Raw genomic sequence first — 17,430 nt, 5'->3', positions numbered from 1 at the left:
AAAAAAAAAACTGCTTTATTAAAAAGCAGTCACGGACATGGTGGTCTGCTGACTCCAGCAGGCCACCATCCCCGTGAGTGCCCATACACGCAATGGGGTCGCAAAATGCGACCCACCTCATTAATATTAATGAGGTGGGTCTTTGCGACCCCATTGCGAGTTGCAGAAGGTGTCTGAGACACCTTTCTGCATACCAAATTGCGAGTTGCAATTTGCGAGTCGCACGGACTCGCAAATTGCAAGTCGCAATTTGGCTTTTTCCTACATCTGGCCCTTGGTCCCTACATCCTATAGCCAACATCATGGTGGTCATCCCCAACACACTGCTTTCCATATCTAGCACTCTACCACCCAAATCCACGTTCATAAACAGTTAGCCAACAACTTTATTCTATAGCCTGTATCCAGGTGGACATAGTCAGCACCTTGGTCTTCATATTAGCTCCCTGATATCCGAAGCCAACAATCTGACATCGCTGTAAAGTTGAGCTTCATTATAATATCAAAAATGGTGTGTGTATTATCAAGAACAAGCTCTGAATTATTCTTCACATTGTTTTTATTGTAATGGCTGCAACTAAGGTTATGAATAAAAAAAGAACTCTGGTTCCCCCCCTGCTAGTGATTTGGGGCCAGATGTTCAAAACTTTTTGCACGTCGCAAATAGCTAATTTTGCTGTTTGCGACGTGCAAAAAGCACATTGCGATGCCCAATCACCGTTTTGTGAGTTGGTAACCTGGTTACCAATTCACAAAACTGGACTGCGAGTCGCAACTAGGAAGGGGTGTTCCCCTTCCTAATTGCGAGTCACAGTGCGATGCTGTATTGTTTTGTGACCGCGAACGTGGTCACAAAACAATCGCAGTTAGCACCCATTTCAAATGGGTGCTAGCCATTCGCAAAAGGGAAGGGGTCCCCATGGGACCCCTTCCCCTTTGTGAATGGCTTTGAAAACATTTTTTCAGAGCAGGCATTGGTCCTATGGACAACTGCCTGCTCTGAAAAATTGAAACGAAAACGTTTAATTTTTTAGTTTTGTTATGCATCTCGTTTTCCTTTAAAGAAAACGGGCTGCATTACAGAAAAAAAAAAAAACTGCTTTATTGAAAAGCAGTCACAGACATGGTGGTGCCACCATCCCTGTGAGGGCTGCGAGTCTCAAGGGGGCTCGTAAATTGCGACCCACATCATTAATATTAATGAGGTGGGCCTATACGACCCCCTTGCTAGTCGCAGATGGTGTCAGGGACACCATCCTACATTCTGAATTGTGACTCGCAAATTGCGAGTCTCTCTGACTCGCAATTTGCGAGTCGCAATGTAGAAAGTACTTACATCTGGCCCTTAGAACTTTGCAGCAAATGTTCATTTTAATTAATGGTACATTTCAGATACTCTCTTGTGAACATCAACTGCCCTGTTTTAAAATTTCTTTACAAGTAAACAGGGCGACTTGGTGTGATTTATGAAGTTCGCATTCAGATGACCATCAACAGAAATGCATTCTATTGCAGAATATGGTCCATGTTGTATTGTGGAGCACAGTATTATGAAAGTCACCTAAGCCTGATATCCTCAAGGTCATTGCTCCTTGGTAGTGTATTCTGATGGGCATTATTTCCCAGCACCACTAGACTATGGGGAATTGTCTTCAGTTCCTCCAGGCTATTATTTTTCCTCGCACGATAAGCACAGTAAATATTTGTTTTTTTCTCACATTTCCATTATTGCTCAAACCTCCTGTTGCCATGCACACAACTTTACAATGGATCGCACACTGGGGTCTCCGACGGACATCAGTATGGGGTTTGGAGCTGCAGCACTCCTTGCTGTGGGAAAAAGGGTAACACTAGAACATTTCTTTAAGAGGTAAATATTTATACATTATCAAATGCAGAGGTCTGAGTGAGTGAGTTTATGTCTTATTAAGGACAAATCTATGGATGAATCAATATGGGTATATGTTTTGGATATTGTTAGGATAAAATTACATTTCTATCACTTGCTCAGTGAGTTTGTTTTGGGTAATAACTGTACTATATGCTGTACAATGGAGAGCTTAATATTAATGTAGTCTGGTTATTCCCGGGAGCACGGCTCCGCGTGTTCCTGCGTTTTCAGAAAATATTTATTAATGAATCAGGGCATCGGGAGCTCTGCACTGAGTGAATCAGTGCTGTGCATTCAAATTTTTATTTGTATACACATTCTTTTAGTGGGTCGCGTTAAGCCCAGTCTTTAAAAAACTACTATGCTGTAAGTTATGAAAACAAAGTGATTGTGGCTTGATTCGTAACTCTGTATGTCTTTACGTTGAATTGCTAGTGTTTTTTTCCGTAGATTTTCTTGCACCAAGGGGCAATTTAAATGGAGAATGTGTTCTGAATAAAATTGCATGTCATATTACACAATATTTATTCAAGGAAAATAGGCATTAAAATTCACCTCTGCACCTCGTTCTTAGAGAAAGTTGGTCTGTGGGAACAAGAGCGGAGCACGGGCTCACCATTCTTCCACTGAAAGGCGTAGCAATTTCGACGACTTTCTAATTCTTCTAATTCAGTAATACTCGGAATGCTTTAAAACCTATGATGTCGGCCAGTAAAGTGATTGGTAGATCAGCTCCCCTCCTCTGAAAAATCTTCGGCCCCAGTGAGCCCAAGTGGCTTGCTGATAGTATAGTTAAGGCTGCACTAACTGTAGCAGATTCCATGCTTAAACGGGGTAAATTCTGAATAGAGACCGCTGTTCATCCATTGAATTCTGAATCTATTCAGGTTTTTCCATGTGACTGAGCCGCAACAAGAGTTCTCATGTTACAGTGTCATATACTGCCTCTGTTGCATTTTGAATTTAGGAGACTGAGGAATCCCAACTTTAACCACTTGGAGGGGTTACAAGATGTCACTCTTGCTCCTCCATCACTGCCACCCTAGCTGCCTTAAGGTCTCTTTCAAACAATGCAATAAACCTCAGAAAAGTATGGCACCATCATTGGGCTCCACGTTTTTTGCCATTGAGGCCTTTGAGAAAGATCTCTGAATACTTTCAAGTGACTCCTCAGCAAAATGTTCATATCTTACAAAAACAAACTCAAAGTGCGAGTTTGTTTCTGTAAAATAAAAGGTGGGTAACCATAACCCTGACACCCCATGGTATGAGGGTAATTTTTTATTTTTTGCTCTTTGAAACCACCAGGTTTCTCCTGGCAGTTCTGAATAGAAAAAGTAAGTGAAACTATCCACTCAAAATTTGGTCAATGGTCAATTGTACTTACATCAATGGCCTCACCTCGGTGTAAGTTTCCCATTGAAAGAGACAGCATGGGTGCCACTGGCAGGAACATTATGGTCCGTTTGACCCTGAATAAAGTGGATGTTTGGAGGAAACTCTGTCACGTTTGTAGCAAAGTGCAGAGTCTGACAAAAGTCTAAATTGGGACCTACGTCTTGAAACCTTTTAAACCATCAAATATTAGCACTCTTAGCTGTGACGTAAAACTCTCAAGTAACAAATACAATTGCAGGTTTTGAGAGTGCAGAAAGAAATAGGGCCTGAATACAACTTTGGCGGAGGGGATTAATCCGTCCCAAATGTGACAGATATCCCGCCCGCCGTATTACGAGTTCCATAGGATATAATGGACTCGTAATACGGCGGGCGGGATATCCGTCACATTTGGGACGGATTAACCCCCTCCGCCAAAGGTGTAATCAGGCCCATAATGTTTGTTCTAAGCTCCTCTAGGTTTCAAAATTCTAAAGTAGGAGAACCCCTCAAACTAATACTTTTGCAACTGAGTAAGAAAGTAAAACCAGGATAATTTCTATATTCTCTAAACTGCTTGCTGGCATTCCTTCAGCAGCTGCATGGATTTTACATGAGAGGTCACCTTCCCTGTGTCTTTTTAATACAGTTACATTATTCCCTCCCTTTCTTCTGTCCCAAATGGGGTGATGGTGTGATCAGTTTATTCCTTTAGAGAAACATGATTGACTGCACACCTTTTCTTAAAGACATCCAGGTAGTCATGGACAACCTAGTGCTTCCAAAATTGGAGCAATCAAAGTGTTCCTTAAAGCTCTTACAAGACTAAAGTCTTCTCAGGGCCTCCTCTTACCCAAGATGCTGCAGGGAACCAAATATGGGAGCTTGCCTCTTAGTCTAGGTGCTCTGGAAAAAGTTGAGGTCTCTGTCTTCTTCCTGTTTATGACATTCTGATTACCAATGATTTTCTGCTCACAAGCTTTCCACCTTTTGTTGGTTAAATTAGTGGGTCTGGGTGAAATTTTGATTACACCAGTGTAATTTGCATGATTTTCTGAATTTTGAGTTACACTTCTTATGTGAAATTTCTGAAATTCTTTCCGTTCATGTAAACATGATGGCAAGGAAGTGCAGAAGCAATGCGAACAACCGAAAAGCAAGTGACTGTTGTTCACATCAGTGTTGTTTCTCACACTATGTTTCACTTCAAAATTCATTCCTGTGTCAAAAACTGATTCAAGGGCACATTTGTGGTAAAAGATAGCACTGAATGACAGATTTGCGTTTTTGGAATGATGCATGATTTCAAACAATTTTCAAAAATTTCATGTAAATACGTAAGAGAAATGATGTGAATCTCTACTATGTAATCTTTGCATTTAAATTCCTGCCCCTTTCAATTATTGTGATATGTCAAGTTCTCTTGCTCCATTTAGAGTTAGTAAATTTAATGTCCTGCAGTAGCCAAAATCAACCCTTATTTTGTGCAGGTAAAGCTCGTCTCACTGGAAAACCCCAGGGCATGTTTATGAAAAATTTGATCACCCTTTCAGGAGTTTGTGACATTATTGGTTATAGGCGCTGCTATAATATACATTATAATGGCATATATCTCTACCCCTGCTCGATGGGCTATCATCAGCCACTCTTCTTCAGTGATTTATTTCTCTCTCTTTCATGAACCGAGAACAGTTTGCCTTTAGAAGCCACTCGATGCCAAGAAGTCTTCAAGGCTGACATCCTTAGAGTTCCCTGCTTCAACCTCATCATGTGTGTCATATGTGCAAAGTTTCCCCAGTACATCCTCTATCAATACCTTAGCGTACTCTAGATAAAAGCAGACAGTGTCCAACTAATGCCAATCTTTGTGAGCTAAAACTTCAAAAAAGTATCTATGATTTCTTTATTGGCACTTTTATATATCTGATTGCTTTTTGCCTCGTGGAGGAGACTGCCATTGTCTCACGTTTCAGGAGTAGTCGCGACTGCACTACTACTACGATGAGACCAGCCTTTTCCCTGTGCTTGTAATCATTTTTTGAAGTACACATTGCTGCTACCTCCTGTTGATTTCATTGCAAATACGCCACCCATCATAGGTAACAGCCTACCCTGATAACCTTTACTTTGGGTCCACAGTCAGTTCTATGGATCACATTTAAAGCATCATGATAGCAAGTACTCTATGAACTCACAGCTAGAGCTAGAGTCGGTCCCCAGTAAGAACAGCAGGCCCACAGATCAAACTAAAATATTTGTTTTTCTTTTTATTGACCCCAAAGAGGCATGATGGACCTACCCGAGTCTGCATAGTAGCTGCCACTGCACAGGCAGGTCGATGATCCGAGAGAGTATTCATCTGATGCACAAACAGCTGGTATTGTAGACATAGTTGTCGAGGTTGTGGATGGGGTTGTGGGATTTGTGGAAGGGATTGAAGGATTTGTAATAAGATGTGTAGTCATGGTTGTAATAGTTGTAGTGGTATCTGTGATTGTTGTAGGTGGGGGGCTGATGGTGGTTGTTATGCTCATGGTTGTGGGTGTGGTGGTGGCAGGAGTGGTGGGAGGTGGTGGGGTGGTAGGGGTCGTTGGTATGGTAGTTACAGTTGTGGGTGTGGTGGTGGGTGTAGATGTGGTAATTGGTGTGGTTGTTGTGGTGATAGTCGTGGGTGTGGTAGTTGTAGTGCTAGTTGTGGGTGTGGTGGTGGGTGTTGTGGTGGTAGGGGTAGTTGATGTGGTGGTGGTAGTTGTAGGTGTGGTGGTAGGTGTAGATGTGGTAATTGGTGTGGTTGTTGTGGTGGTAGTCGTGGGTGTGGTAGTTGTAGTGCTAGTTGTGGGTGTGGTGGTGGGTGTTGTGGTGGTAGGGGTAGTTGATGTGGTGGTGGTAGTTGTAGGTGTGGTGGTAGGTGTAGATGTGGTAATTGGTGTGGTTGTTGTGATGGTAGTCGTGGGTGTGGTAGTTGTAGTGCTAGTTGTGGGTGTGGTGGTGGGTGTTGTGGTGGTAGAGGTAGTTGATGCTGTGGTGGTAGCTGTAGATGTGGTGGTAGGTGTAGATGTGGTAATTGGTGTGGTTGTTGGGGTGGTAGTTGTGGTTGTGGTGGTGGTAGTTGTAGGAGTGGTGGCAGTAATCGTGGTTGTTGCTTTTGTGGTGGTAGTTGTGGGTGTGGTGGTGGGGGTAGTTGTAGGAGTGGTGGTAGCAGTAGTGGTTGTTGCTGCAGTGGTGGCACCTGCTGCAATGTGTGCAGCAGTAGATGCAGGTGTAGCTTCTGGATCTGAAATACATAAAAAGGAGATGTCATTCTGTTCGCTTGAAACCCTACCATGTTGTTGATAAATAAGCTTGTAGAAAAGAGTCTTTGTACAAAAACATATTTCATAACACTAGCGACAAGCTTGCTAGATTTTATCACTCCCAGGCAATTGCTCATTCCTAAAAGCTTTGTTAAACTAAGGAGCAATCTGCCGGGGGTATTAACAACCTAGAAAGCAATCCTGTCCTTTTTCAGCTTTTAAATGGTATAGTATAACTAATGTAGAACACAGTGTAGTAATACATAAAGGCGGGTCAAATTTATTTGCAACAACGCTTTTGTAACAGAGAATGCAGCACACGGTACTTGTAAAAAAAAAAAAGTGCAAATTGGCTCTTTGCAATTTGTGCTGTATTTACGTAAGAAGCGAAGTAAATACATTTGTAAATGTTAAACTTTGGCCTGTGTCGAGGCAAATCAATTTTTTTTACACATGAGGGGAAGACAGTGAAAATTAATTTGTTCCACTTGTATATCTGACACAGCCAAGAGATCTTTGATCAGCCAACAAGGGAATTTCCAAATCACTTCATTCTAATGGCGATTGAGTGTATTATTTAGCCCACAAAAATAGTGCTTTTATTGCAAGGCATGTGGTGCATTGTTTTTAGGAGTAGCAGCAGTGCAGGGACTTTTTATTCAAGAGAGAAATGACATTGGAAAGAAGACTCTACTACCTTAAAAGCAACACATAAGTCTAAGCATAGTATTTTAAACTGAAGGGTACTATTTAGTACAAACCCAATGCTAGAAACACGCAGGCACATGCAGCCAAAAGCATGCCAGAGGGAGAAGAGCAACAGTGCCATATCTTTGTAGATATGTTATGTACTGCTCACTCCCCTTCATGCAAGGCAACACAGCAAAATTAATTACTGTACTGCATCAAAAATAGTAAATTTGCCACTCAATGTGATAAACACAATCCCATTTCAAGTATGATGCCTTTGATCTCCTTTTTAAAAATAATGCAAACTTTTCTTTCAATGCAGTCTGTTTTAAAGAAAAAGTTTCCTTTCTCAAAACGTTTTTTTCAGAGTTGGCTAGGTCCCCTGGACCATTGCCTATCCTTCAACAAACATTTTATTAAAATCCACAAACGGGAAGAAGTCCCAAGATGACCCCTTCACTTTTGCCAATGGAATACTACCCCAAATCATGAGTCTGTAACTTTTTACTGTACTGCTACCGAAAATCATTCAGAAAACATTGATATATCTCATAGTGATTCGGTATCAGAAAGAACACCTACAACACCCCCCTTCCAAATACCGAAATGGTATGCTGTCGCAATTCATTTCTAGTAGTTGATAGAAGTTTATTGACCCCTGCAATGGGAAATGTACATCTGGTTCTCTGTTAACCCCATATTTCAACTATGTGCTTTATTTATTATGTGCTTCATATAGCTTTTGCAAAGCTACCTTATTAACATGACTTTCCTGACCTCCTGTTTGTGAGAGAGAAGGTGTCTGTAAGGCATATGTGTCTGCTGCTAAAGGAAATGGTTTTTCATGCCTTGCAAGATGTGAGGTTGGCTGCAGTGCCTGTTTGAGAACCCATTTATTCTCAGCCCCAGCTTGATGGATCACCAGGAGGAAGCTGAGGTGGTTGAGCCTTTTTAGGTTGAGTGTTAGCATTTGACCTTGTATATACTTTTAGTATACTTCTTATGGCTTCAAGCGATTTCTATTTCAGAGCAGTGACCAACTACTGTATTATTCCACTTTTGTTTCTTTATCTGATGCTTTGACAGGCTACTTTTTTCATTTCTTTGGTGCTCACTTTACACTGTGGGTGTTTTAGGCTGATAGCGGCATGTGTTTTATTGCAGCATTCCGTTCCTCCCACCTACTCCCATGTCGCTGACTTTAGTTTTGGCTTTATTGCAGTGCTATCCCCATTTACCTCAGGCTCCTAAAATAAGCTTATTTTACAAAAGAAACACCCAGTGCCTATACATTTAGCTCACTGCTCACAAATGTCACACTAAGCCCTTTCTGGTAGAATGTAGCTAAACCTAGAAACAATAATGTGAAAGTTGCAGAGCCTCACCTGTAGTCTTTCTCCCAAGGCCCCCTCCCTGCCAGCCCTCAGGGACATCCACACACCTGGCATTGCTCATCTCCATCATTGGAGCCATAAATCTTCTCAGGCTTGTTGGAGTGTGACTTTTATAATCAATATTAACGTGAAAAGCTTGCAAAAAGCTGCATAGAAAACGTGATAGAATAGTATTAATGCACCCATTTGAAATGTGCCCACGGGGTATGGCCACCAATGTATACGAGAACTAATGAAATTGACTAATACTGAATTAATAATTTACTCATGTATGATTTTGTATTAGCATTAAGAGTTATGTATTAATGTTTTGCTAAATTACTCACTAGGCCTTAGTTAGCAAGGGTCTAGGCCTAGATTATTTTGGTATTGAACATGTGCCACTACATCACAGAGGTGGTAATAGAGAGTTGACTTTACGTAAAAAAGAATCCAGATACATTGTGGATTTAGAAACTATGACACCGAGAGGATTGAATATTGGTGAAGAGCTGAATACCCACTTATTTGATGACTAATATGATGAACTTGGTCTGATATAGGGAACTGTTGATACTGTATTTTACATTTTATAGCATTTTTATTATGATTAATAGTGGTTTTTCTATTAGTTCTTACTTTGATTATGTCCTTTCAGAATGGTGGGGTCAGGATGGATTCCTGATTCCTGAATTGATTAGTGCTTGTTTCTTCACATGGTGACGGGTATTGGCTATACAGAAATAGTGATGAGCTCTTTCTCTATAATTTTGCAATGATTTAATATGGAGAATGTATTTTAATTTTCCTAGAAAAATAATAACATTGGTATAATTTAGCAATTGGGGGGGGTCTCGATTTAAAGAAGAAATTTTAAACAATATATATATAGTATGTGAATTTTAGTGTCTGAAGTAGAAGGGAATGAGATTTAGATTTGTGATACTGGTTTTATTTACATTTATGAAAAATATTTTTTTCTTAAAAAAAATCTTTTTATTTTATGTATATATGAGCCGTATTTATATTCATATCTATATTTATACTCATATTTATACATATTTATATTATAACCGGAGTGCTCTGCCGGTTGCCGCCGCACCACCCCTCCAGTGCCGTCTGGAGCCCGTTTCTGAGCACGCCTTGCTGAAGAATATATATATATATATATATATATGTATCACACAAATCCTTTCTCTAAAATGGGCCCACTATCCGAAGGGGTGGAGCATGAGCTGGCGGAATGCACAGGCAAATAAATTCCAAATTAATCCAGAAAGAAAACGCTCACTGAGTATGAAAAGTGATAGAAGTTGACTTCAATCTGACTCGTTTCAGCCGACTGAGCGCCCTTGATCACATGATCTATGCACCATATTTACCATGACATATACTTGTGGTAAACATCAAAATAAGATAAAAAACACTGTGTAAATTGTCGCCATATTGGATGTGTAGCCTCCATATGTAAATAACACATAGTATATAGAGTAGCAATCTTTGTCCTAATCATTCCTATTATGTAGTTAAGGTCCACAGCCGTTTATGTCTGCATTAGCGACCCCAAGTCTATGATGTATTAAAAATAGCAACCTATTGTCTATTTTAAAAATACAAGTGGTGCAGCGGTCGGACATAAAAATAATGTCAAGTATTTTTTATCAAACCGAACACTACCGTACAAAGTAAATCACCTTTCCACTGAAATTCATTGAGCTCCAATAAGATATTGCACTTCTTGAGGCTACAATAATCAGTCAAGCCCAAGGGGCAAATGTAGAAACTGTCACCATATTGGATAGGTCAGCTCCATATGTGAAATGTACAGAGTAGCAATTGTTGTCCAATCGTTCATATTCTGTTGTTCCGAACCCCATATATAAGATGTATCAAAAATAACCAGAAAAATAACAACATATTGTCCGATAAATATACAGATCATCCCAAAAAACAAAGGGGGGTCAAAATAGTGTGTTTCCCATGTTACTTCCAGTAGGCTCTTTAGACATACCTGCAGCCCTAGCCATTGGACGGAATTACACCAAACTTGGTAGAAAAGTAGCTTTTGGTCTGCAGATTAGCCTTCTTTTTATTTGGTGTAAATCTGTTCAGTAGTTTAGGAGAAATTAAAGGAAGTCCAAATGTGGTTATCCAGGGTCGTGACGAATATGCAAATAGTGCTGATCTTGAGTAAAATAAAATGAAAAAAAAGAAAAGGGGGCAGAGTACTCCTACCTACTCCTGGAGCCTTGGTACAGGGGTTCCCCCAGGGACCACTTCAGGGCTACAAAGCATTTTATAAAATCCACAATGAAGATTGAGAATATTTGTGAATTTCGCCATGAATTTAGAAAAAGCAAGCATAGTTTCCCATGCTTGCTTTTCATTTATCCCCTGGGTGGGCCAGGTCCCAGGGGAATTCATAAAATATAGGAGCGAGATGCAGGGGCCCCCTTCCTAGAGCTTAATAAAGCTTCAGGGACCTGCACCTTCCCAGGGCAAGATAATTATCATATGTAGGAGACTGCGTGGCCTCCCCGCGCCTCCGGGTCTGGCACCTCCCCAGGGCAAATCCTTGTATATCTATGCAGGTGTGCCAGTGTGCCCCCGGCATCATGGGGATCGCAACCTCCCTGAAGCAATCAACTATTATGTATGTGGGGGGGTGCAACACTTCCACAGCCCTGGGGAGCACCATCTCCCCAGGGTAATCAATATAGTGTATGGGGGTGCACATAGCCCTCCACAGCCCTGGAGACCACCCCTTCCCCAAGGCAATCAGTATAATGTATGAGGGCTGCATGGCCTCCCGATCCCCGAGGACCACCACCTCCCTGGGGCTCAAATAAATTAATGTAGTAGTCCATTGCGGACCCCCGGCTTTGGGGAGCACCACCTCCCTGGGGCTAAATTCAAATGATGGAGGGGTCCCTTGGCCCTCCGTCTGGAGCCACAGATCACCCTGGGGGACCATCAACCTGTAGGACGAAGTCCTACTGCCGCCCGAGGTGCCCACCTTTGGGAGGTAGCTGTTTGCTTTTGCGGGCAGAGAAAGAGAAGAAACAATTGTGCCTGCAAGCAGAGAGGTGCTATGTAAAGCAGGTCCCTTGTTGCGGGACCAATGCTTGCTCCCGCACAACATGGGTAGCTGGGTAGGACCGTGGGGGCATTGAGGCGCCCCCTGTGGTCCTGTCATTTTGTCTCTCTCTCTTTCTAACTTCCATCCCATGATGGGATGGAAGAGAGGGAGAGACCTTATTATTGCAACAGTCTCTCCATACAAATATGTCAAAGTGTCACACTGACAAGATGTTTGGATGACATGTTTTACTTACCTTTTGATGCAGCAGAACACATTCTCCTCTGGCCTACTGATAAAGCTCTTAGACAGTCACTCAGTAGGTTTAATGTTTAAATAATGGTATCTTGTGGAAGTGTGTCTGTTTATTCACTTGTGCTTTGAATGCTAAACATTCCTCATGATTGAACGTTTATGTCTTTTTCCACATCACCAACTATAGCTTGAATGTAATAGAGATGTTTGGACACTGTCTAGTAAAGATTCAGCTGTGGCCTAGTGGTTAAGGTCTCAGACCCTAACACAGAAGGTTGAGTGTTTCAGTGTCAGGTGTCATTTCTCAGCTTTAAATTATTTTCATCTTCAAAAATTTAAGATACATACAGAAAGGAGATCTTACCCTTTTTTACTTGTCAAATACATTTATTTTCTATTTGTCTAAACAGCATGGGGTTGGGTGGTTATAGGGAGTAGGCCGCAGAGCCTGGCCACACGCCAGGCATTGTGGCCGGCACTCACCATGCACGACAGAAGTCTATGCCTGGCGTGGGGTTGGATGGTTGAAGGGGGTTGGCCAGAAGGCCTGGCCCGCAGCAAGGCCCTGTGGCCCACCACCTCCCTGTGTGTGGCATGGAGTTGAGTGGTTATATGGGCTTGGCCTTGTGGGAAACCCCCTCCGTGCATGCCTGAAAGCCATCGCGGCGGTGTTTGGATTAACCTACGGGAATTAAAATGACTTTACACAAATAAACATGGAAATTCAGTGAAAAAAACAAATGTTACAGGGACGTTATAGTTAGAAAGTAGAATTTAAAAATACCCATAGAAATTCACTTAACAAAACAAAGGTTACAGGGGCATTATAGTAAGGCTCACATTTTAAATGTACAAAACCATAGAAATTCACCTGTTATAATTATTTCATGTAACTATAATTTGTGCCCTAAGGTAACTAGAAGTTGTGCCCTCGCTATGCACTGCTAATTACCCTAGATAATACAGCATTCATTACATCTTTTATAACATCATCAATAATATTACAGTAACATTTGTAGTAAAAATCTTCATAAAAAACTGTGGATGGTGGGGCGTGAGTTATAGTTACCTTAGGGCACGAGATATAGTTACTTGAAATAACTCTAGCTATAACAGGCGAATGTCCATGGTTTTGCACGTTTAAAATGTGGGCCTAACTATAACGTTCCTGTTTTTTTCACTGAATATATAAATATATGCCATCTTTGTATGTGCATCTACATTCTCTCTGAGTGATCACATTACAGAAACATTGAAACTTTGAACTGGTGCATATGTGAATATGTCTATGCCCAAATTGCTTTCGTATTTCAAAGGGAATGGAACAGCCAGAGTTTGCTTCATCCAAATTAAAAAATAAAGATTTTCACACAAACATGAACAAGAAAGTATTGTGAAACCATTTGCAGCAAGTTTATTGAGTATGATTATTTTACATTAGTAATAGAGATGCTGCCAAATAAAGTGTATTCCACAAACAACCCATTTTAAGAGACATAGGGCCTCATTACGAGTCCTGTGGTCGGGACACATGACCGCCAGTCTCACGGTGATGAGACTGCCACAGTACTGGTGGTCTCCCCACCAGACCCATTACGAGTTTTCAGCCAGTCAGCCCAGTGGAAAACATGTGGCGCTAATGGACTCAGCTATTCATGGAGCCGAGTCCAATGGCGTCACACAGGGGAACGTCTGGCACTCTCAGATTACACACTGTCTGCAAAGCAGACAATGCCCATTCCGACGATGCTGGGCGGGGGAGGAGCTGCACTGCTCATGGGCAGTGCAGGGGGCCCTCAGAATTTGTTCTCTGACAGCCTTTTCATGGCTGGATCCCCACCATGAAAAGGCTGGTGGAGAACAAGGTTGTAATCAGCCAGGCAGCGCTGAGTTCAGCGCCGCCATGGCTGACTACAACCAAGACTGTCGTCACACCATCGTAATCTGATCCTGGTGGGGACGGCAGTCTTTAGATGGGTCCACCCACCTAACTCATAATGTGGCGGTCGGACTGCCACAGACACTGTGGTCCGACCACCACCATGAGGCCCATAGAATAAACTGATTTGCATTATTCTGCTATATATATTTAAAGTGAGCACTGACAAAGCCAATGTGTTTCTTTATTGTTCTACTGAATGTAAACAGCATCTTTGCATGCTGTGACCACATGCTGTTGCTTGTGAGATGCTGTACACCTTGCGCAGGTGGGGTGTCCCTGAGCTTATGATATCCTTTGTAGTCTTCCTGTTTCTTCTTTGGCCTGATGGCTGTTCTATTTTTTTCTAGTCCCGGCTCAGAGGCATGGGGGTAGTGGCAGCCTCAATATGTTTATGGGCTGTGGTTACCATTTGGAGCCTGCAAGCATGATGTGGGATTTCTGCATGCAATGCAGATTTGACAAGAGGATGGACTAGGCCAGTGGTTCCCAACCTTTTGACTCCCGAGGACCCCCACTGAATCACTGTTGAAAGCCAGGGACCCCCAAGCAATTTGTACAATTTAAATTTCAAGAATTAAAACAGTAATGTGCAAAAAATACACAAACAAGAACCCACCAAACAAATACTTAAATTACTAAAGATATAATTATTTTATTTTGAAAATATGCACAAAAATCAAAAGATTTTAATAGGAAGGTCGATACTGCATCTCGATGACTAACTTTTCAATGTTTGGTTTTATGTAGGGAAGCAGAATCCTCTGGTCAGATTCTACATTTCCCAAGCCATTTGTTTCTATTTTTAGGTGCATAAGATCTGAGAAGCTTTTTCACATATACATGTGGTGGGGAAAGGAAGTAAAACCAAAAGGGCCTCTCTTCTCTCCATAACCTCTCTGTCACATGTAATTAATTTGTTTAATAGCACCTCTCATACCACAGTAGGGTGTCGGAGCGCTTTACAGTGGACTACAAAGTGTAGTATTCACATGTCATCTATACTGGTAGGCATTTTGTAAGCGTGCTTAGTTTGGAGATGTGCAAACTCGGGATTCAGAACGTAACACTGTGGTTAGCGTTGACTTTAATAATAAGAATGTATGCCTATGCAAGCAAAAATTTTTTAACACAAATTTCTAATTTCTGCCAGGCGGGTTGCATGCAGCTCTTTGACCGCAGTTCATAGCTCTCTGTGCTACATTACGATTGTAATTTATGAAATGCACAGTGACAAAATAATCTGTCACAAAAGCAGTAACCCACTGTGCTGTGCACATAAAATATTGTTCTTTGCATAATGTACGTTCTTTGCAGCAGGCATGTTAACCCTCTGCGCTACCTTAGATGAGTCAGAACTATCGCTAGTCAAACCTCCCATCTCTCTCCTGCAGGAACATTAATCATATGGGTTCTCTTGATCTTTTTATTTTTTGTGTGAAAGTTGGTGGATGAATTTGAAGTGCTTTTTAAACTGCTGCATAAATAAAGTAATGAATAGAAAAACACGCTCGTGTTTTTGGGAGGCCCCAGCTGGAGAGGTGTCTTCCTGCCAGCTCAGGCCTGCGGACCCCCTGGGAATGTGTCACGGACCCCTGGGGGTCCACGGACCACAGGTTGGAAACCACTGGACAAGGCATATACCTGCTTTAGAGTTTTGGAATGATGACCCGTGTTCCTGGGTGTCCTGTATGGTTGTTAGATTGTTTACATTGCACTGACTCAAAACAAGAACAAGATTCCCAGCATCCCCATTAACTTGAAAAGGCAATGTGTATCCTGGCTGCCACAAACAGTGGTGATAATGACATTTAAAGTGCACGGCAGAAAGAGGCCAAGCATCACAATGCCTGCTTACGTTTTTAGAGAGCACAAAACTATGGTTTCAGAACAGGTTTCTACACCATTAGTAGGCATTCTGCTGACTAAGACCCAAAAGAACACAGTAGAAGTGTTTTCCCATACAAACCTGCAGCTCTTGCCTTGAATGATGGCAACTGAGAACAAACCTGAATGATGAGCCTTTTCAGGATGCACTCCTTTCCATTGTAAGTGAACAGCTGTTAGACCTCAATGCATTTTTTGACTACTTCAATATTATCACTGCATTGTTGCAGAAATGCATGTGGCTGTGCTCGTACCACCTTGACTAGAATAGTTGTACTGATACTTGCTATTACTCCTTGAAATTAATGGTGCTGTAGCTGGCAGCAATGCACTCCTTATGATGGTCTATATTACACCACAACATGCTCTATGACATCATTATTAACATTTCTGACTGATGACATCTGAAATGACATAACTGATGGCCTTACTGTGCATGAGGGATGTGGGTAGGGTGTGAGTTGTAGTTATTTGAGTGAAATATGACTAGTGAATTTCTGTGTTTTTTTAGAGTTTACAATGTTAGGTTTAACTGTAATTTTCACCTAACTATAACGTCACTTACACCTTTGATTTTTAAGAATATATATATATAACAGTAACAAATTTGTGCTTTAGGCTCAAACACTCAAACAAACATAACCACTTCAATGCACCCACTATGGTTTGTAAAGCACACAACACGTCATAACTCACAACGGCCCCCATGTTGCTCTCATGACATATCTTTTTTGTTTCCTTCTCATTGGCAAATTACAGGGAGTGCAGAATTATTAGGCAAGTTCTATTTTTGAGGATTAATTTTATTATTGAACAACAACCATGTTCTCAATGAACCCAAAAAACTCATTAATATCAAAGCTGAATATTTTTGGAAGTAGTTTTTAGTTTGTTTTTAGTTTTAGCTATGTTAGGGGGATATCTGTGTGTGCAGGTGACTATTACTGTGCATAATTATTAGGCAACTTAACAAAAAAAAAAATATATACCCATTTCAATTATTTATTATTACCAGTGAAACCAATATAACATCTCAACATTCACAAATATACATTTCTGACATTCAAAAACAAAACAAAACCAAATCAGTGACCAATATAGCCACCTTTCTTTGCAAGGACACTCAAAAGCCTGCCATCCATGGATTCTGTCAGTGTTTTGATCTGTTCACCATCAACATTGCGTGCAGCAGCAACCACAGCCTCCCAGACACTGTTCAGAGAGGTGTACTGTTTTCCCTCCTTGTAAATCTCACATTTGATGATGGACCACAGGTTCTCAATGGGGTTCAGACCAGGTGAACAAGGAGGCCATGTCATTAGATTTCCTTCTTTTATACCCTTTCTTGCCAGCCACGCTGTGGAGTACTTGGACGCGTGTGATGGAGCATTGTCCTGCAAGAAAATCATGTTTTTCTTGAAGGATGCAGACTTCTTCCTGTACCACTGCTTGAAGAAGGTGTCTTCCAGGAACTGGCAGTAAGACTGGGAGTTGAGCTTGACTCCATCCTCAACCCGAAAAGGCCCCACAAGCTCATCTTTGATGATACCAGCCCAAACCAGTACTCCACCTCCACCTTGCTGGCGTCTGAGTCGGACTGGAGCTCTCTGCCCTTTACCAATCCAGCCACGGGCCCATCCATCTGG

General features: G+C 41.5%; 1 protein-coding gene across 1 annotated transcript in view; it reads right to left on the bottom strand.

The window, feature by feature from the left end:
• The window catches only part of LOC138284829 (uncharacterized), a 276,359-nt gene that overhangs the window by 69,553 nt on the left and 189,376 nt on the right, over positions 1-17,430 (bottom strand). Inside the window, exon 4 of the mRNA XM_069224016.1 lies at positions 5,568-6,542. Within this exon, the coding sequence (XP_069080117.1) occupies positions 5,568-6,542 (975 nt within the window). The remainder of the gene's footprint in view (positions 1-5,567; positions 6,543-17,430) is intronic.

Source organism: Pleurodeles waltl, chromosome 3_1 (genome assembly GCF_031143425.1).
Source record: "Pleurodeles waltl isolate 20211129_DDA chromosome 3_1, aPleWal1.hap1.20221129, whole genome shotgun sequence".
NCBI lineage: Eukaryota > Metazoa > Chordata > Amphibia > Caudata > Salamandridae > Pleurodeles > Pleurodeles waltl.
Note: the sequence above shows the minus strand (reverse complement) of the source record. Positions and strands in the feature narration are given on the sequence as shown.